The sequence below is a fragment of the Euprymna scolopes genome, chromosome 29, assembly GCF_053919585.1.
Source record: "Euprymna scolopes isolate OS-2025 chromosome 29, ASM5391958v1, whole genome shotgun sequence".
NCBI classification, from domain to species: Eukaryota; Metazoa; Mollusca; class Cephalopoda; order Sepiida; family Sepiolidae; genus Euprymna; species Euprymna scolopes.
The window spans coordinates 18,472,195-18,494,694 of NC_136510.1; the positions used below are offsets into that span (position 1 = coordinate 18,472,195).

A 22,500-nucleotide genomic window follows, 5' to 3' on the forward strand; every position below is an offset into this window, starting at 1 on the left:
ATATATATATATATATATATATATATATATATACAGGGTGGGCCAAAATAAGGGTCCTATTTTTAAAAATTCATAAATTCATGTAAGTTTTAAGAAGTGTTTTTCGGCCAAAATTTGTTTTGTTTATTTCAAAAAAATCTCAGAAGGGTCAGTCTACACAATCATAAAGTTTGGTGAGTTTAACTTTTATTTTGTGGAAGTTATTCAAATTTAAAGATAAGACCCTTATTTTGGCCCACCCTGCGAGACTGTTCTAAAGACTTTACTTTGCATAATAATTTGATCTTTACTTTTGATTCTTAGGTGGACATTTAGAATCCCTTAATGGAATTTAAACTGATTCTGTCGACACCGGAGACTATGCCTTTCACTTCTGAGGGAATGGTTCTATCATGTCTCTGGATGTATATAATACCCAAAATATTGGAGTTTTCAATCTAGCTCACATGTGTATCGAAAATCTAACGGATACTAAACGGAAAATTTTTTTAACAGACAAAAGTACAAATCAGATTGTCTCCTTTACACCCCAATTACTAGGTTGGTGCAAAAATAACGTCGTTTTTTTACGTTCAACAAATATATATATATATATATATATATATATATATATATATATATATATATATGTATATATAAAACGACGTTATTTTTGCACCAACCTCGATATTTTTTTATAAAAGACATGTAATGCAACGTGTTCTTCCTGTCTTTGGTGTTTCCCTTTTTTCGTGTACAGATGTAAAAAATAAACAGACGCGTTTCTATCCATATCTGTGTGTGCTGAAGCAAACGTTACGCTATTAATTCATTTGTTTCATTTGTCATCATCGATATACCTTCCACGATATGAAGTTATTTAAAGAATAATGGTACGTTTTTCTTTATTTACTTCGTGATTAATTTAACTAAGGTTATTAATTAACCCAGCAAAGGTTATCAATTAAACCAACAGATAGTACTACGATTAGAGAATAAGCAAATGACAAGGAATGAAGTTAGAGATTCAAAATGCTTTTTTTCTTCTGCTACTTACCCATTTATTTGACCATGGAAAGAGCATACCCAGGGTGAAAACTCCCAACATGGGAGCTGAAAGACAGCCGTAGAGCGCCAGAGCAGCCTGTAAATAAGAGGGTGATAAGGATGATAAGTATGCCCACACACACGCACGCACCGCCCCCCCCCCCCACACACAGCAGCGGTGTGTTACTCTTAGATATGTAAAAATGGATTCAGAAAAATACAAATGAGTTCAGAAAATATTCAACGTCGATTAATATAAAAAAAATGCATACTCTCAACTACGTCCGCTAAAATAGATCATTGAACTACTACAATTACATCGTTTAAAGACAAAGTAATTCGATAACCCTTTGAATCCACATAGAAACAATAAAAGAGATATGAGAAAAAAATAAAAACTAGTCAAGATTCCGCTTGTACTATTGTAACGTAGTCGTTAATATGTAGCAACCTAACACGTTGTAGACTCCGTTACAAGGAACGTAAGAAAGGAAGGAAGAGGAAAGAAATTCAACTTGTTGTTTCAGGTTTTAACAAAAAAAAAACTTTATTCCTCCTTCCCCTGCCACACATGACTTCTCGTCTCGGCTGTGACGTCACTTACGTGTCTCTAACATGATCCTTGGTCTGCGCACGCGTTCTTATTTTTATAATCTGTCTCCTTCTTCCTTGCTGTGATGTCACCTTGCACATGACTCGGTCATTTGCATACAGCTGACAAACGTACGTCCGTGCTCTGTTAACTTATGGACGTGTGTTCACTGGGTGTTCACTGCACAGACCGTAATCCTCCACTTATTGCACTATTCCGACACCAGTCACTGTGTCAATCGTGTGGCCTCAACCAATGACACATCCGAAAAATCATCTGTTATCTTCAACTTTGTTGACAAACGATTGTAAAAAGAATTTCTGTGGATCTATCGTGTTTCTTTCTCTTATTACTGAAGAGATCCTGGGCAAATTCACCACTGCCCAGAGCATTTAGGTGTAAGTTCCATCTAACTTACTTTCAAGTTTTATTTATTTATTTATTTTGTGCACTGAGACTCCATGCTGGTGAACCATAAAGCAGCTCCGTCTCCACTACGGCTCTAAAAAAAAGGTTTTCTTGATCTGTTCCGAGAGGGCAGATTTCCATACAACTTTCAGAATCTATTCAGTAATAAGATAAAGAAAAACACAATATGCAGGGCGTTACTATAGAAGAAAAAATGAGATCGTCAGTGATAGCACTGTCAGATCCTAAACACGGAACCGCTAAAGTAGGAAGACCTGTCAAGGCGTACACAAAATTATTGACAAGACACTGGCTTACAACTTGAAGATCTTCCTAAGGCCATGGAAGACAGAGACCTATCGAGGGAAAGAGTCAATTTGGTTCGGGAAACCCGCCCCATACGATAATGATTGTTTTCAGCGCATTAAAAATATATATGGTTAAGTTCACCTTGTTTTTTTTTTATTTTACTGAAAAACCTAGTCTCATTTCAATATTTGAAAACGAAAAGAAAAAATAGGGCAGTAATAAAAAGCAGAAGGGACTTTTCAGACTATCCACCGGATTGTCGACAGGTTCGCAAAAATCCCTTTATAATCGTTTGTCAACAACGGAAGACTAAAGTTGGAGATAACCGAATCATCTCTCCAGATAAATTTACAATTCCACTACGAAACAAGTAAAACTGTTTTACCTTTTTGGACAGCTTTCAAGGTATGCATGTTTCTTCCACTGAGCAACATGGTTGATATCACATAAAATAGTTGTGATGGGTCAAGGAGAGTGGAAGGAGCGAACGCACTAACCAGGCCTGTGCTGAATGAGTGCAAACACTCTGGGACTTTGATTTGATTTGGTTGGTTTTTGTTTTACGGCATATCAACCCTTTTCAGGTTATTTAATGCCGAATCCAAAGATTTAAGAACAAATTTTTTAATAGAATATATTTGTTGCTTTCAAGTCGGTTTCTATTTAACCCATGGTTGGGACCCTAACAGGTACTACCACTCCGGGTCAGAGTGGACCTGGGAGCAATGGTAATTAAAGGGTGGCTCCTCACTCCCCAAAACCCACAAGCTGGGCCTCACCACTGGATATAGTTTAAGGTCATATCCAGGACCCCCATTGAGGGACTTTTACTCTCTGCAGGGGGGGGGCAGTCGGCGTATTCTAATGCCCCACCGACAGGGTCCCTGGGACTTTGAGGAGCCACCCAAATTCTAGTGAAGACCAATGGTCATTACCAACGAGAAATCAATGATAGGCGATAATGCGAATGCATTTGCATAGGTTTACGAAAGGGTTGCTTTGGTTGGTTTATAGGTGTTTTACGGCATATCAACCACTGTGGGTCATTTAATGCCAACTTATTTATTGAATTAGAACTTTTTTTTTAAAAGCAATTTAGGTTTTTGAATTATTTGTTGGATCATGTGAATTTTTTTGATCACTAATTGAATCAAGTCAGGTTAGATTGGGATTATATTTTCTTATACAGGTTTGCCTTTAAAAAAACAAACTAGATTTGTGTTAAGGTTTATTTTTACAGAATGCTTTTTTACAAGGGAGTCACCACTTATCAAAGCCCGAAAGCTATTCGAGGATAAGGGTTAATGAATGTAAGGTAATAGTTTAGTCATCGTTACCAGTATAGACTGGGTAGAATTTGGATTAATAAAGGAGACGGTTCAACAAGAATTTTTTTTACATTGGACTTGAAAGCTACCATATTGTAATCGGTCGGGAAGCAGGCCACTTGAACAATTTTTCAGATGCGGGCAGTTCTAGGAAAAAACGCCTTACTGTAAATCACTTCTCACCTGGTTGTAGCAATCTCACAAAAATTCGCCAAAAGCTCTTACAACATAAACAACACGAAAGTATAAGAATGGTTTGTTGGCTTCCTCGAAAGAGATGGAGAGTATTTGCAGTTTAGGGAGACTTGTTGTCACCCAGACTTCAGGGAATACCACCGGTTATTATCAATGAGCAACCTCTGATGATGACCTGCCTAAGAACTCCTAGCGAGTACAATTAATGAAAAGAAGTGTAACGTAGCCGTTACGCTCAAACTATGTTCGTTACTATTAAAATTTTTCTAGGACCCCCACGCCGCCCGGCATAATCGCAAAGAAAGAAACAAAAATAAACAAATCCGGGTCTTTTATTACCGTTACTCTCCCGTCTCGGCACCATTTAAAAAATCTTTCATTGCCACATGTCCATCTAACATTGCAGCCGTTTCTCTTTTTTCTGACCGCACGTCGGCCGTAACCAACGATCTTTCATCTTCAACTTTACACGTCTATTTTCTTCGACGTCGACTTTGCTTCTCCTCCATCATGCGGTGTCCTTTTTTCTATTTTTCATGTTGCACACTTCCTAATTTGCATATGCGCCTTTTTCGGCTACTGCTGCTGTTAATCTTTTCGCAAGCCAGCTATCCTTTGCTGTTGCTGATATTTTCCCACGAGCTCATATGCACTATGTTACAGAAGAAGAAGAAGAAGAAGAAGAAGATACCTACCTGAAGAATGCCACCTAACTTCGAAGCACCATAGGTCGTGACCAGACAAAGCATTCCAAGAAAAACGGCTGGAAAATAGATTATTGGAAAAATCAATCATCTAATTTATAAACCTCACTATATCTATGTGTCTGTCTGTCTGTCTCAATTGCGAACTGCAAAGGTTTTCAGTCCATGTCGTTAACCACTGAGCCACCGTCACCCAAATTTAATGTTGATGAACCCATGTATTTTAATTGGGTATGACCCGTAGAATCGTCTTAGAAGTAAAGTATGTATAGTGTTTCCTTTAATTCTTATATATGTAAATATAATAAAATATTTTTAAAAATTATGTCTAACTTTGGTTTAAGCTCACGCGTCTGTTTAGGTAAGTAAATAAAAATGTATCCACTTTAACATTGTTCCTAGCTGGCAGAAGTATTACAAGTAAAATATGATCAAAAGCAATTGTATCTGTACTAATAATATAGTGGAGAAAACTAAAGAAAAAGTAAGCTAATGACTTTTTATATATAGAGAGGTAGATTGTGGTTAATTTGTGGTCCCGAAAGTAAAGAAAAAGTACAAATTCTTGTGTACCCCTGCTGTATCAAAGAACCAGTATGGCAGCTTTTACTTACCGAGTAACCGTGATACAAGGGTTGCCATCTTCTCTGACATGTCCTTTAGACAAAACGGTCTGAGAAAATCTTGAAGAATGACTGCAGAAATGGAATTCATTCCGGTTGCAACTGAGCTGAAGCGAAAAGAATAAATAAATACATAAATAAATAAATAAGCGGATATGTGTAAGATACGTCCATTCAGTTATCGTGTTTAACGATGAAAATAATGTCACCGAAGCGTGACAGACCAAAGAATGTGCGATTTCAAAATTGGCGCCTAGCAGCGGAAGAAAACGTAAATTCAAAATTAAAATGGTAGGCCGACGAAAACGTGATTTCATAACCTAAACGTGACAACTATCTCACTCTAAAACATACAATTTTAAAACTGGATCATAGCAGATCAAAAGAAAACATCATTTAAAATATAGAATACTAGAAGATATGTACCTGGCGTTGCCCGGTATTACATTAAACGTAACGTTAAATTCATTGAAAAGAAAAAAAAAATGAAGTAAAACTAAACGGAAAGAAACTGAGACATGTGTATGCGAGTATTATGTTTTTTCTAAGCAGTTCACTTCTTTAAGTAAAAAAAAAAGAATGCTCAAGCTGAGATTGAAACCAAAACCTAAAGACAGTGAGCCACGTACGATAACCATAAGGCCAGTTTGCCACGTCTTTAAAAAAGAGTGTTAAAAACCTTCTGAAACAATTGACAGATAAAAATCTGCTGGCCCCAATGTACGGTTTTTCAATTTTTGACCTCTTATCAGCCCCTTTTCCGGATGAAAACTGATTAAAAAGTTTTCCACGTGTCTGAATACCCTATATACCAAATTCAAGTCTATAGATAAAAAATTCGTTGAGTATATAGGTTGAGAATTGTCCTTACACAAACGTTCTCAGTTTTATATAGATATGTGTATAGATTTAATAAAGAAAAAAGAAGAGAAAAACAAACGAACAAATATTGAACAAGTGACTATTACTAAACGCAAGAAAAATTATTTTTCTATCTGTTTTTTTTTTTAATTTTGCTTTCAAGGGTTGGAAAACTTTTTTATTATTATTTCAATATAAGTTTTTGTTCAAATACGACGTGTTTCGTTTTTGATTTCCTAATGAATGTGGAAATAACTGAAGACTGGTTAATAGACTAATAGACAACTAATAACTGTTACAAAATGCAAAAAAAAAAAAGTTACAAATTATTAATTACTTTTTTTTTTATTTCGAGAAGATGATTAAGATGACGTTACAGTCGTAACGAGAAGTCACGCGTGGCCGGAGAATGAGGAAATAAATGTCGTTGTACAACAAAAAAGCAAATTTGAATCATTTCTCATTTGCTGTCTGCATTGTGATTGAGACTACAACGTGTTGGCTTACTGTGTTGTCTATTGGTTGATTGTGTTATGGTATATCAACCCTTTTCAGGATATTTAATGCCAAATCCAGTTATTTTGAAGAAAAGTTTTTTTAATAGAATATATTTGTTTTTTTTTTTTCCAAGTCGGTTTCTATTTAACCAATAGTTGGGACCCTAATAGGTGCTACCACTTCGGGTCAGAGTGGACCTGCGAGCAATGGCAATTAAAGGGTGGCTCCACACTCCCCAAAGCCCGCAAGCTGAGGCCTCACCTTCGGATATAGTTTAAGGTCATATCCAGGACCCAAAAGAACTGTGAGAATTATGGAAAAGCAAAATCCACTGGCAACCCCCCCCCCTCAAAAAAAAAATTTCTCCTGCATTGAGTAGAAAAATAAGACGGATTGTTATGAAAAACAGGAGACTTTCTTCTGGTCAAATTAAGGCAGTCACAGATGCTGATTGCAGTCTAGTACCCTTTTGGAAGTACTTGTTCTTAATTTTATTATTAGTAGTAGTCGTTCATTATGGCGACGTTTACAATTCATGAACCGGTTTGTTTTTTGTGCTTTTTTTTTTTTTTACTTAGCGTTTTTTTTTTTTACTTAGCGTTTTTTTTATTTACTTAGCGTTTTTTTTTTTTACTTAGCGTTTTTTTTTTTTGTTTTTCATTACTTGCAAAAGGAATAATTTGCAACCTATTTGTAAACAAAATCTTTTCTTCATTTTAAAACAAAACTTCTTTTGAGTTCATTCGTTTACCCCCTCTCCTTTTTATTGTATCCTTTTATTTTTTGTGCAAGCTATTCGTTTCACGTCCAATTTATGTGAACACGGATAAATTTCCGACAACATAAGATGTATGTAAAGACTGATAATGCACCTAGAACTTTATTAAGACATTTTCAAAATAAATGACACGAAGAACCCCATAAAGTATTTATATATACATACCAGTGATTACTATGAGTTAAATTGTACGTGAAGCTAGGAGAAAGGTTCAACTGTACTCCTTGAATCAAATAAAATATTATTGAAAAGTCGTTTTTAATGTAGTTCATTGGATCGTTCATGTATAATGTGTAATCATGTGTAACGAGAAACACTGTTGTTGTATAAGGGACATTTCTGGAATGGAAAAAAATAGGATCTGGCTGGAATCGAACACTGAACGACATAAAACATAATCTTATATTTTTATTAGGGAATGGAGTGATGTGGATCCAAGTTTAGGACCACGGAAGGAAAACATGGAACACGGATTAGGTGAAAGAAAAGATATTAACCCCCCTCGCCAATCTTTCACGAAAAACACCCGTCTAGCTGAAACCACTGTCAATAATTTTCCCCACTGTTTATCTGTGCCTAAATCAAAACGTAGATTCCATGAACAAAGCTTCTTTCTTAGAATCGCTTGCCTGTTTCCCGCCTGACTACAACTTGGATGTCTTCAAGTCCAACATAAACAAATTCCTGATGAACCGCCCCCTTAAGTAAGACACTTTATCAAATCTCCAATACTAACGATTACTACTACACTATCCTATTGATTACTGTACACGAAATACCCCTTATCCCCGAGTGGCTTCCAGGCCTTGATAAGTGGTGACCTTCATGTAAAAAAAAGGTTACAAAGATAGGATAAAGGGTAAGCGGAGCTTACTATTCGGTGGTGTCCATTATGGATAGTCGTATGCATTGCACATTACTAGTACTCCTGTTGATTCTACGATATTACAATACTGTCCCCTGAAAGTGTTATTTAACATCGTAATATACAGTGAGGGTCAAAAGAGTTTGCAGACCTATTTTTTCTCAATTTCTTCATTAATTTTGCTTTATTTTTCATTTTGGACTCTTCCATCATTTGCTGGTTGCCATTCTGGTTCGTTCCATTACTACATTTTATGATAAAAGCCAGAATTTAATAATAGTTCGACATTTTCCACTTTTCAGGTGAGCCAAAAGTTTATGCAGGTAATCTTAATTTATTGATAATGGCTAAAGGAAAGATATTGACGGATAGGGAGAAGGGTGAAATTGTTACATTTCTTGCTGCAAAGAAGTCTACATTGGAAAATTCGAAAATTTTGAAACGAGATCATCGAACTGTGAAACGTTTCGTCATTGACAGCAAAGATGAAAGAAAAAAGCATAAAAGTGGCAGACCAAAGGTGACTTCACCACGAGATATTAGAAAAATCAAGAGCAGTTTGCTAGCAAACCCACACAGCACAAGCAAAGCTATTTTCGACCATGTAGGAGTGCCTGGCATCTCTCCACGCTTGCGATTCAGACGTCAACAGGGAGGAGGAGGAGTGATGATTTTGGCTAATATCATTGGAAGTGAGATTGTTGGTCCCTTTCTTGTCCCTGACTGTATCAAAATGAATTCTGTGAACTACTGCAAGTTTTTGGAAGCAAATTTATTGCCCTGGTTGAATTCACAAAATGATGCTCTCAACCAGAATCTAATTATCCAACAAGACAATGCCCCAAGCCATGCTTCTCGGTTCACAAAAGCTTGGTTTTCAGACAAAGGGATCTCTGGTGAACGTCTGATGGACTGGCCACCTCAGAGCCCGGATTTGAATCCGATAGAGAACCTCTGGTCGATTCTGAAAAGGAAGGTTTACAAAAACGGGCATCAATCCCATAGTAAAAAAAAGACATTTGGGAGAGAATCAAGAAGGTATCTTCTGAAATCACACCTCAGCAAGTGCATACATTAACATCCTCTGTTGATAGGAGACTGATTAGTTTGATTAAAAATGGAGGAAAGCGAATAAAGTGTTAAATAGTTTCATAAATTCCTATTGTTCTGTTAATTGTTATTTGAGTAATAACTTGTTTTCTTGTAATATGTTATCAATATATGGTACTATAATCATGATGACACAATTTTTCGAATTATATCATGTTTAAAAATGGTATTTATTGCGGATAAATGAATGCTTGCAAACTCTTTTGGTCCATATTTCTTTATGTAATCATTTAAAGATCCATACACCCCCCCATAATATGATTATTTGGTTTCCGTTTCTATGAATTTACTTAATATATTTGCATATCAAACAGTGAGTAACATAGTTATTAGATTGGAAAATATTGAAGCATAAATTTATCAATTTATACAATTTGCAAACACTTTTGACCCCCACTGTAGTAACCCTAGCCCTAACACTTTTGACCCCCACTGTAGTATTGGAAGAGTTCATGATGCAGGTAAGTTTTGGTCTTACGACATGGAGCCACAGTATAAGCTAAATTACAATAAAAGATACTTTTTTGAAGACAAAAATGTCTTTGTCGTTTTCTTTTTTCTTTTGCGTGGGACTCACCACTTCTCAAGGTCCGAAAGCCACTCGAGGATAAGGGTTAATGCGTGTAAAATAGTGGTGGGTGTAGTAATCGTTAATGGTGTAAGTTGGGTAGAATTTGATTATTTATAAGGACGGCTTAACTTGTTTACATTAGATTTGAAGGCTACAATGTTGTATTCAACCTAGAAGCGTGCCAGCGGAAGTGTTCCAAAGGTAAACAGTTCTGAGAAAGAAGCTTTGTTTATGAAATCTGCGTTTAAATTTAGGCACAGTTAGAGAGTGTGGGAAATCATATATAGTGGTTGCAGCTAGTAGAGTGTTTTTTTTGTGAACGTTTAGTAAGGGGGACGAGCATTTTATTGTATTTTGCTTGTTCATGTGTAGTTTAGGGGAAGATGATCGCAGATTAACAGTTTTTGTAGTGCTGCGTCGGTATTTATCTTATTGGTATTGCTTGCTACAAATTCAAGGGTCATTCTCTTCTTTATTCCTTGTTTCTCCGACAGTACCAACATGCAAAATTTCAATGTAATATGAACAACGATCTTGCCGCTTAACACACTACCTAGGATGCCGCAACAAAGTTGATATCTATTACAATAGACTTTTAGTGGCAATATGTTTTGTTTGGGTGGATTAAGTAAAAAAAAAAAAAGATTCTATTTATAATTGGAAAGGACTGTGGGTTCATGCCTTTCTAACTCAATTATCAAAGCTTAAGTAGATATAATCAAACTAGAATTGGATTTGAAACCGGTTTTCAGATTGTATAATCCACGTCGATAACTTCTGATGTCGATGTAATTCACAACTCTGGTATATTTTAAAGAAATCTAAAACGTTCTTAAATTTTTACATCAGCAATAGCAGGCTGCCCTGCGTTGCCCGGTCGTAAAGTAGGCATAAATATCATATTTTAATTAATGCAGAATTTTTATAAACAGAAATACAGTAGGCATTAAACGTAACGTTAAATTCATTTAAAAAAATGAAGTAAAAAAGAAAAACGGAAAGAAACTGTGACATGTGCATGCAAGTATTATGTTTTTTTAAACAGTTCACTTCTTGTAAGTAAAAAAAAAAGTTGAGATCGAAAACCAAAACCTAAGACAGTGAGTCAAGTACGATAACTATTAGGCCAGCTTGACATGATCTTTAAAAAGTGTTTTCAAACCTACTTATTTTTAACATAAAGAATATGTCGTGTGCACGATTCACGCATGCGTATTCGTGAAACAGTTGACAAAGAGATAAAAATCTGAGAACCCCCACGTACCAATTTTTCAATTTTGACTCCTTAGCAGCCCTTTTTCTCGGGTGAAAATAGATTAGAAAGTCTCCACATGTCTGAATACCCTATATACTCAATTTCCAGTCTTTAGATAAAAAATTCATTGAGTATATAGGCTGAGAAGTGTCTGCACACACACATTCTCACTTTAATAGATATGATAGAAAATATAATTGGGATAATTATTACCATCGCAAAATTGTAAAAGACTTACCTCAAAGTTCCACTAAATATCGATGCCAAAAACATTCCTGGAATTCCTGGCAGATGACTTAATGTATCCATCACAAATAGAGGAACCATCTGAAATGGACGAAGGGTGAAAATTAAAGCATTGGAAACATTTCGCCAAAAACAAATCAATACCCGACATCTCTATATATAAAGTAGTAGCGTTCGTGTGTGTGTTGTGAGGGGAGGGGTACAACTCTCCCACAGCCTACACCACTGGACCGATCATGACCAAACCTGGCATAATAATGGTCCACCATCTTAGAATGGTGCAGATCATTTTTCAAGCTTATGGTCAAAGGTGAAGATCATAGCATATGTATATTTATTCTTCTACAACCCATACCACTGGATCGATCATGACCAAACCTAGCATAATAATGACCCCCCCCCACCTAAGGATAGTGCATAACGTTTTCAAAGATAAAGGTCAAAGGTCAATATCATAGATTATGTATATATACTCTTCTACAGCCATACAACTGGGCCGATCATGACCAAACCTGACCTAGGGATGGTGCACACCATTTTTCAAGGTCAAGGTCACAGGTTAAGGACATATTTGGTGCAGCTCTTACAATATGCACTTACTGCAAGGGTGCCCACAAAGCGGGTGCCCGAGCGTACAGTAAAGTTCTACACAAATTGCAGGTATTTTTGCTAGTTTATATTTATAAAGATCAAACATTTATAGTTATGGATGGACAAAATTACCAGAAATGTTTTCTATTCTTCAGACTACTGTTCTCATCTTGAGTGTTATTTTCACAACGTTTCGGTCAATGTAACCTTCGACTTTTTTCCGATGTATTAGAAATTTTTTGTCGAATTCGAGAATCTGTATGGAATTTTAAACAAAACCCTTCATTTAATCCATGAGGGTAGCATGTTTTCTTGTTTCGTCAGCCATGACTGGGTAGAAGTACTAAGCAATTCGCAAGTGTCGATTGCACTGAGGATTGAACCTTCAACCTCCAGAAAAGTAAATTTACAACTGAATTTTACCGTACTCAATCCACTACGTCATGGGTCCTTACGAAAAATAACACTCAAAATGAGAACAGTAATCCGAAGAATCCAAATAATATGAATTTTCAAACCTCATTTCAAAAATTCAGAAATGAAATTTTGTCTAATTTATTATTACTAGTCTGGGTGCCCGGCGTTGCCCGGGTGTTTGGAGGTGTGTGTTGAGTACAAAAAAAAAAAATGGTAGTAGATAGGTAGGCTCGAACCCGTACCGCAAAGGAGGAAAAGAACGTGAAAAAAACAAAAAAACAAACGTGCGCCCATCTTAAAACCGGAAGTGACGATTGTCAAAATTAAGGCTAGCCATTCGGAAAGCGTGGATGACTTTCGAAAATATCGGCGAAAAAAAGCGACCCCACCTTGTAGAAAAGTGCCCAATTGATAGTGAAGGAATGAATGTTTTTAGCCAATTTTTCGGTATTTATCGTTCGAAGGATTGAGCTTCAAAACGATATCGATCTCGTGACAATCCGTCGCCTCTGTCGAAAGTTTAAGGCAGACATACATACATGCATACACACATACATACATACATACATACATACATACATACATACATACATACATACATACATACAGGGTGGGCCAAAATAAGGGTCGTATCTTTAAATTTGAATAACTTCCACAAAATAAAAATTAAACTCACCAAGCTTTATGTGTGTGTAGACTGACCCTTTCGAGATTTTTTTGAAATAAACAAAACAAATTTTGGCCGAAAAACACTTCTTAAAACTTACATGAATTTATGAATTTTTAAAAATAGGACCCTTATTTTGGCCCACCCTGTACATACATACATACATACATACATACATACATACATACATACATACATACAGGTGGGATTTATATTATAGACTAGCCTGGATGACCTATTGCCCGTGTGTTTGGAGGTGTGTGTTGAGCAAAAAAAAAAATGGTAGTAGGCAGGCAGGCTGGAACCAATGGTGGGAAGGAGGAAAAGAACGTGAAAAAAAAAAAGTGAGATCTTTGATGTTGTGCCCATCGCAAAACTAGAAGTGACAAACGTCAAAATTAAGGCTAGTCAATCGAAAAGAGTTGATGCCTTTGGAATATATATATATATATATATATATATATATATATATATATATATATATACAGAGAGAGAGAGAGAGAGAAAAAGAGAGAGAGGGAGAGAGATACATACATACATACATAACACATGCATATATATATATATATATATATATATATATATATATATATGGATAGATAGAGAGAGAGATACATACATAACACATGCATATATATATGTACATACATACATACATTTAAACAGATTTTATATTATAGATTACTAATGGAGATTCTGTATTTTTTCTTTTAAGTCGAACTATATTGAACTTGTATTTATAGATTATCGAAAGTCTCTAGTTCGTGGCCATTGATGGTGATTTGTGATGTGTCATACTTGTGCATCACCAGTGTCTTCTTCACACTGTCGAGAACTTTGCGTATCTTGGATCCAACATCAACAAGGGAGTATCAATTGACCAGGAGCTACAAACGCGCATAAGTAGAACAGCGTCTACTTTCAACCGACTACGTGAAAGAGCATGGTTCAATAAATACCTCACTTCTCGCACAAAATGTCGCATCTACGAATGCTGTGTTCTGAGTACCCTACTGTATGGAGCAGAGACTTGGACCACGTATGCTCGTCACGAGAAAAGACTGAACGTCTACCATCTCCGATGCTTGCGACGTATCATGGGCATCAATTGGTGGGATATAATCACCAACGAATAGGTGCTAAGACGTGCCGACAGCTGCTCCTTGTTCCAGACACTCAAGATCCGACGATCGAGATGGCTTGGACAGCTGCGCAGAATGGCCGATTGCCATCTCCCTAAGGATATCCTCTACAATGAACTAGCAAATGGAAAAAAAAGCCGCTGTCGCCCAGTGCTGCGCTTTAAAGACGTGGCCAAACGGGACCTGATTGCACTTGGCATCGATGTGAATGTGTGTGGGGAGCTAGCAGAAGATAGACCAGTATGGAGGCGTGCCTTTAGTAAAGGTGGCGAAGGACTTGAGACCCTCTGGTTCGAGAGGCTGGCGCGGAGAAGGCAAAACTAGTGACTACGTTTACTGTTGCTTGCATTAATCTTTCGTAGATTGCTTGCCGTTGTTATCGATTATCGCACTATTATAACAGCGTGAGCGCGCGTATGGCAGCAGCTGTACAGCAGCCAACGTATGCATGTGACCTAGCCATATGCAGGGTGACGTCACAGCGAGGAAGAAGGAAAAAAATGTTATAAAAAATAAGAATGTGGCCTGAGAAGAACCTATATACATACATATATACACACACAAGCACGCACGCACACGCACACACACACACACACACACACACACACACACACATACATATTGAGGAGTTATATAGAATGAACTCTAAATTAAATTAGAATTTTATTTGTAGAATTTTAAAGACCAACGATCAATTTTATTCCAAACCTTTGCTAAAAAGTTCACTTCTAGACAAAAATCTTTGTCTATTTCGATCATAATGCATCAGTAACAATATAAACAATACGCAATCACGTTGAAAAATGGCGTCTCACGGTCAATCAAAAAGCACTTTTTTTAAAATGAAATTAGATTACACTTATTTTATTGTCAAGAAAGCATAAAAAAATAATAGTTTTATGCAACAATAAGGCATTTCGAAATAATGCCGAACGCTATTTTTGAAAAGATCCCTTCTGAATTTGATATTAGTCGTTTTTTTTTCTTTCTTTTATTTTTTTTTGTGTTGTTGTTGAATGAAGAATTTGCTTACCTGGTCGGAAGCGGTGATCAGACCGAACGTGATGGGGTCACATTTGCTGTAAAAAGCGTACATGACAACGCCTATTAAACCACATAAATATAATATGATGAGTAGACAGGGAAAGTTCAACCAAATTGCTCTGGAAAAGAAATAAATAAAAAGTTAAGGTCGTTGTTGTTGTTGTTGTTAATAATAATAATAATAACAACAACAACAACAACAACAACAACAACAACAAAAACAACGCTAGTAAATTATAAGTGTCTTATAAATTATAAACCATAAAAGTCTTATGCGTACGTGGAAACATCTGGTTTACGTAGCGTTATGCTATTTTATATTTATTTCTGCATCGCTAACGCGTCATTGTATTCGTATGGAACTGATCTTCGCTCGTGATCTGAAATGGAAGACTTCCATCAAATCCGTTTCCAATGTCGCTGGAAAGACGGTTGGATCATTCTACTGATCTAAAATGTATACCACTTCTGACGCGATCCTCCGTCCATTTAAGAGCTAAACACGCCCTAAAATGGAGTACTGTTGTCACAGCAGTTGTCGCAGAGCAACTTCGTAATCTAATGGGCGATGTCCTTTTTCTCCTCCTAACTACCCCTTCCTCACAGAAGATATGGTGCGAATCTATCTCTGCTCTATTGATATTTTAATGCAGGTGCTCAATTTATAACAGTCTGGCTCAGCTATTAAATAAGCCAGGACACATGCTAAGTTAATGTTGCGTTAGTATTTTAAGTCATGGTGTGAATATCACATCACAGAATGAAGTGCATATATAGATATTAAAATCGGAAGGAGGGGGAAAGAAGAAAAAGGAAAAGACGCGTGGCTATTTGAAAGGTACGCTCAACAAACACACAAGTCTCCTCCTCGTACCTATTCAAAAGTGAGCCGGCCAACCTATGAACCTCAAACAGATTTACGGCAACTGTTAGGGAGAGGTGTCCGGGCGATCAAAGAACACAATAAGTCAATCCCAGGAAAGGTGACCTATATTAGTGTTATGGAGCTGTATCCGGGCGATCAAAAGAGCACAATGGGAAATCCTGGGATTGAAACGACCCATATCCATGACGTCAATCGGCTAGGAAAGCTAACCGATATTAAATGGGTCAGACCAAAACCAGCAAAAAGTGCAATAAACAAAAGCTAGCGGAAATAAGGTTAATAGGTCAATCAACAGGAACTATGGCCCAGAGTGTTGCAAACAATAAACAAGCTGGCGAGAAAAAGGTCAACAGGTCAAAGTGATATAAATAAAAAGAACAGAGGAGAGACACAAAGCGAAAATATAGGTTGACACAGTTGTGCGACCCACCCTCGTCCCTAACCTCTACCGCGATGATGATAGTTATCACTGTTACTTTTGAAGTGTAAATTGTAAATAAATAAATCTTTATTATAAACAATGAAGTGTCTCGTATTCATTTTAAATGAAATAACTACCCGTTTATACAACCAAGACGATCATAGCCATTCATATATCTAACACAACAACCTAACTAGTTGTAGCGGGAACATAGGATTTCGACAAGAAAGAGAAATAAGGAGCGAGCATACTTGTCGTGTTGTAAATACGTGTCGGCGACTTGTGTGTGAAACGAACGGAAATAAATAGTTTTTTCTTTCACCTAAAATGTTAAATGTTTTTTTTCCTTTGCGCCTGTCTCTAAATACAACATTTGGGTCCATTTTATAAGTAATAACAATGTTACATACTGAGCTTCATTCTATACGCCCCCCCGTAAAATATTTACAGCAAACACTCATCTAACTACAACCACTGTCAACAATTTCCCTACTCTCTATATGTCTAAAATTTAACGAAAATATTATAACAAAAGTTTCTTTCCTGGAATTGCCTGTCTGTGAAACAATACTGCTTTTCGGCTGACTATAACATTCTCCATTTAAAGAAGTATCTTCTATTTCAATATCTTGTACTTTTGCAATATAATGGAATTTTAAACGAATGCGTTTCAGCTAAAAACACTATTACATATTTAGGTATCATAACGAAATTAGTATAAATTCCAAAATTTACGAAGCATGATCTAATATAAAAATATTTACCAGTAAAAATAAAATTTATCGAATTATAGAGTTTTATCGTATGTTTTAATTTGAAAAACGTTTTTAAATCCAAGGGAGGTAAGTGCACTCAACCATTTTGACTTATCACCCTTGCTTTCCTTGCTTTCAATGAAAATCCACCATTTTAAAATAGGAAATGTCGGACCACTAATATCTATGAGTTTGTAACAAATAGGGCTAGTGTATCTTCTACTGAATCATTTTCCGTAAATTTTGGAATTCCGTAAATTTCGACATGACAAGTAAGTACGTAATAGTGTTTTTTTTTAAATCCGAAATTAATTTTGTTTAAATTCCTTTATACTATAGAAATATCCCATCTCTCTCTCTCTCTTTCTCTCTCTCTTTCTCTCTCTCTCTCTCTCTCTCTCTCTCTCTCTCTCTCTCTCTCCCACTTCCCTTTCTTTCTGTGTCTTACATTTGAGCTTTCTTTACGGATGGCAATGAAAACATCCGCTGTGCCTGTGCCTGATTGGTCCCGTAGATGCTGGTCCACAAAATGCCTCCTCCAATAATAAACCCCCATACCGTGTGACGAACTCGAGGATCAAAACTCGCCCTGAAATAAATAAATAAATACTCATCAGTCAAACGTAAAACAAACAAACAAACAAACAAACAAACAAACAAACAGACAGACAAACAAATGTACGTTTTATTTGATGTAAAAATGAGTCTGTTATAGGAAAAGTGAAAATTTAACACAATAAAACCCGAGACTAATCAACAAAATCGCGTGTTGTAGATTTTTGGATTCTACAGCTTTTGATTTGTTCATATGACCATAATCTCCCTCTCTAACTCTCTCTCTCTCTCTCTCACACACACACACACACACACACACACACACACACACACACACACACACACACATATATTATTTATATAAAGATGAACGTATCTGTGTGTGTGTCTGTGTACATTTTCCTACGCAATAACTCTGTCAATTTTCAGTCTACAGACTCGAAATTTGATATACAGGGTACTGAGATTTGGGAAAATCTTTGTGATCTGTTTTCAGCCAGAAATTTGGCTGTTAAGGGGTCAAAGTTCAACGATTTGACCTTAGAGAACTCTACCAAACTCCTCCGACAATTTTGGGTCTAAACACTTGAAATTTTGGATATAGGTTCCTTTTTTTTTTCTTTTCATTTTTTTGGTTAACATAAACCTCCAAACACTCGGACAACGCCGGGCTGAAATGCTAGTATGTACATAAAGTTATGAACAGTACATAGGGCCCGAACAAAGCCGGACTGAACTGCTAGTAAGATATGCACCGTTTATTTTAACTTCGCGGCTTAAAAACAAAAATGGATCAGAAAAAATTTCATGATAAAAGAAATTTTTTAAAAAGTTTTTTTTTTTGTAATTAAATGTCTTAATAGGTCTGTATTACAGAGTTAAACGATAAAATTGTCGCCCTTTAAGAGATGGTATTTATTTGCTCCCCCACTTGTCGCCCTTTAAAAGATGGTATTTATTTGCTCCCCCACCGAGCAAATTAGGCACAAGGCCGATTTTTAATGTGAGGAGTGAAGGGAGGGGGAAGGGAAAAAAGGGGACCAGCTCCCGAGAGGTGGGAAATGGGAGCTGGTTAATGGTCAGGCATGTGAGGTTGCCCCCACATCTGGTCTTTGCTAGTCATAACTTGCAGCATCTGCCGGAACAAATGCTACACAGAAGGGATTTGATCTTGGCCAAAAGGCCAAGCCCGTCAAAGAGGCGGGGACAATTGTCGCCCTTTAAAAGATGGTATTTATTTGCTCCCCCACCGAGCAAATTAGGCACAAGGCCGATTTTTAATGTGAGGAGTGAAGGGAGGGGGAAGGGAAAAAAGGGGACCAGCTCCCGAGAGGTGGGAAATGGGAGCTGGTTAATGGTCAGGCATGTGAGGTTGCCCCCACATCTGGTCTTTGCTAGTCATAACTTGCAGCATCTGCCGGAACAAATGCTACACAGAAGGGATTTGATCTTGGCCAAAAGGCCAAGCCCGTCAAAGAGGCGGGGACAATTGTCGCCCTTTAAAAGATGGTATTTATTTGCTCCCCCACCGAGCAAATTAGGCACAAGGCCGATTTTTAATGTGAGGAGTGAAGGGAGGGGGAAGGGAAAAAAGGGGACCAGCTCCCGAGAGGTGGGAAATGGGAGCTGGTTAATGGTCAGGCATGTGAGGTTGCCCCCACATCTGGTCTTTGCTAGTCATAACTTGCAGCATCTGCCGGAACAAATGCTACACAGAAGGGATTTGATCTTGGCCAAAAGGCCAAGCCCGTCAAAGAGGCGGGGACAATTGTCGCCCTTTAAAAGATGGTATTTATTTGCTCCCCCACTGAGCAAATTAGGCACATTGTCGCCCTTTAAAAGATGATACGATTCCATTTTCATTTGATGAAAATCGGTTTCTTTTTTTGTTGTAAACCATCTACTAGTTGGCCAGTTGTGAACAAAGCCCAAGAGCTAGAGGAGCCTTCTATCATGTCTGAAATTGACACAATGTTCAACGAGCAAGATCGGAGATGCTCCGCTGTACAACTTATGCTCATGTGGATTCAAGTGAGGGCAAGATCATACCACTTCACATCTTCGAAGTCGGCTTGAAAGTCAACATCAAAGCGTGCCTGGATGTGTTGAAGAGTGTGGTGATCTCCTGGTGCAATTAGATGGCCGCTGCCAGCCCCTGATTGTGGCAGCAGGACTCGGCGCCGGTCCACAAGTCCCAAAAAAAAGTAACAGCGTTGGCTTCAGAAGGAGTGCTACGACTTTGTACACTCCTCCCTCGACATGAACCCACTAGACTACTTCGTTTGGCCATACGTCCTGAATATTACCAACATGACCTTCCACAACACTAAAACCAGCCTGATTGCCACTATTCGCCAAGCTCCCGCCGGCGAATACTTGTGGAAAAGGAATGCTCCCAGTTTCAGGATTTGAGGTTAAAGGCGGCTATATTGAATATACGTCAGCTCTACTACATAACCATGTCACCTGAATTGATTTTTTTCATAAAAGTTTAAAAATGAAAAATGAGTGTTGTTTTCATTATGGCGACAATTTTATCGTTCTACCTCGTACTTTTAATGCATTCATTTATTTTCTTTGATTGCCAATCACCGTGAAACATTATAAAATGAACAATACTTACTCTCCAAATTTGATGCGGCCATTTTGGCTTGCAATTTCCCAAGCGTTTGAAAATCCACCAACTTCCATGGACCCTTTGATGAGCACAACCAATAATCCAGCAATCATCATTAAAGTTTGAAACGAATCTGTCCACATAACTGCCTTCATGCCACCCTAGTAGAGAAAAAAAAAAAACAAGAATCAACGGGAATATAGGTCGCTTTTAACCGGTGGGGGTAAAATCACTCACAGAAAAATCTCGTAAAAGTCACAAAAATATCTTTTTAAAAAAAGCAAAAAACAATAAGCCACACACAAGTATTTTTTTTTTAAATAATAAAAAAATTATTTTGAAAAGTTCTTCAAAAAGTATTTTTTAAACGTCGTCAAAAATATTATTTTTAAAAAATTCACCAAAAAATTATTTTAAAAAGTCATATATTATATATATATATTATATATATATATATTATATTATATATATTATATATTATATATATATATATATATATATATCGCAACATACGGATGTTAACGCGTTAGTTCCCACTATCCTATAAAAAGGAAGCGAAATACTTTTTAATTTATTAGATAATAGTACTGCTTCCTGCGTAAATTCTTAGAAGAAACGATAAAATTTATTAATATTCATCAACTTCTCTCGGAGAACTTTTAGAAGCCTCTTAAAATTTTTTTATGAAATTTGCTAAAATTCTATTTGTTCGATGATGTATGAACTTATATAAATGAGTTTTGCAATAGCAAGCCACTAACTTATTGCTAAAAGTGCAATGTAACTGTATGAACTTCTTTGCTCCTTATCACAATATGTGTAAATTTTATCAAGAATGCAGAGCTTCTTGATTTCCAGCGTTTAATGTTGTTGTTAATCTTTCTTAAACAGTGTGTTACATTTTAACACTCGGACCCAACACGTTGTATCTGAGGCAGCTGTGAAAAAAAAAAAAAGAATTCGACTCGTTTTTTTTTTCATTTGAAATGAAAGGTATTTATTCACGATACTTTCCAAAGTAATGCATTGTATCTTGCTTTAAAAGTCTCTTAGTTCTTTTTGACTACCATGTAGTTAACAAAACCCTGCCGTCTTGACACGGGCTTAAAAATCTCTCGCCGCTACTGGCCACACATTCATCTTTTGCCGGCATATGCTTTTCTCTGTCCTCGCCACGTGGTGCATTTTTTCTCTCCCTTTTGCTTTCCCTTCTCTTTCTCCACTGTGACGTCACATCGCGCACCGGCTTGATGATTTGCATACGTGTAATTTGCATACGTGTCATGCGGCTGTCGCTAACACGCGTCAGTGATTCTATATTCTAGGGCTGTGACAAGAGAATGCTCTTTTTATTGTTTTGACTCTCGAGTATATATCCGACACAATACAGTTAATTAATTGAGAACCACATAATTCTATCTAAAAACATATAAGCTATTAACTGATATATACTCGAGAGTTAAAATAATGAAAAGAATATTCTCTTGTCATAGCCATAGTCATTACACAGATTTAACTTAATTGTAAAAAAAAAAAAAAAAAATACGCTGAGATTTAATGGATTACGGTCTATGAGATACAAAAGAAAGTCGGAAGTAGCGAGATTCCGAGGCGGTTCCGACGAACACTAAAAAGTAAATGATTTAATTGTTACCCTCTTTCCTTTTCAGTTCTATTTGGATTCGTTCTCTTTGTCATTTCCAAAAGCAAGCCAGTTGCCACATTGATGTATTAACTAAGTTTTAACTCAATAGTATAAAAAGATTAGATGCTCTCGGACTTAATGGGATAAAAATGACAACAGATTTGTCACTGACTACAAGATTTCAGACCAACCAAAAAAAAAAAAAGAAAAAAAAAGAAAAAAAGGAAGAAAAAAAAAGAAAAAAAAAGAAAAGAAAAATTTAATTCGTGTAAAAAAGAAATCGACAAAACTAACCAAACTGGTGTAAAATGTGCACACGGCTCCAACGGTTACGACAGCACCCCACAAACTGAAGCCGGTCACTAGATAAAAAAAAAAAAGGAAGAAATAG

General features: G+C 36.7%; 1 protein-coding gene across 1 annotated transcript in view; it reads right to left on the minus strand.

Annotated features, from left to right (window-relative positions):
* The window catches only part of LOC145252522 (sodium-coupled monocarboxylate transporter 2-like), an 82,138-nt gene that overhangs the window by 11,745 nt on the left and 47,893 nt on the right, over positions 1-22,500 (minus strand). Inside the window, exons 4-11 of the mRNA XM_080112069.1 lie at positions 22,404-22,471; positions 20,471-20,625; positions 17,741-17,881; positions 15,220-15,349; positions 11,362-11,450; positions 5,177-5,292; positions 4,554-4,621; positions 1,037-1,123 (exon numbers count right to left, since the gene is read on the minus strand). Coding sequence (XP_079968195.1) covers positions 1,037-1,123; positions 4,554-4,621; positions 5,177-5,292; positions 11,362-11,450; positions 15,220-15,349; positions 17,741-17,881; positions 20,471-20,625; positions 22,404-22,471 — 854 coding nt within the window. The remainder of the gene's footprint in view (positions 1-1,036; positions 1,124-4,553; positions 4,622-5,176; positions 5,293-11,361; positions 11,451-15,219; positions 15,350-17,740; positions 17,882-20,470; positions 20,626-22,403; positions 22,472-22,500) is intronic.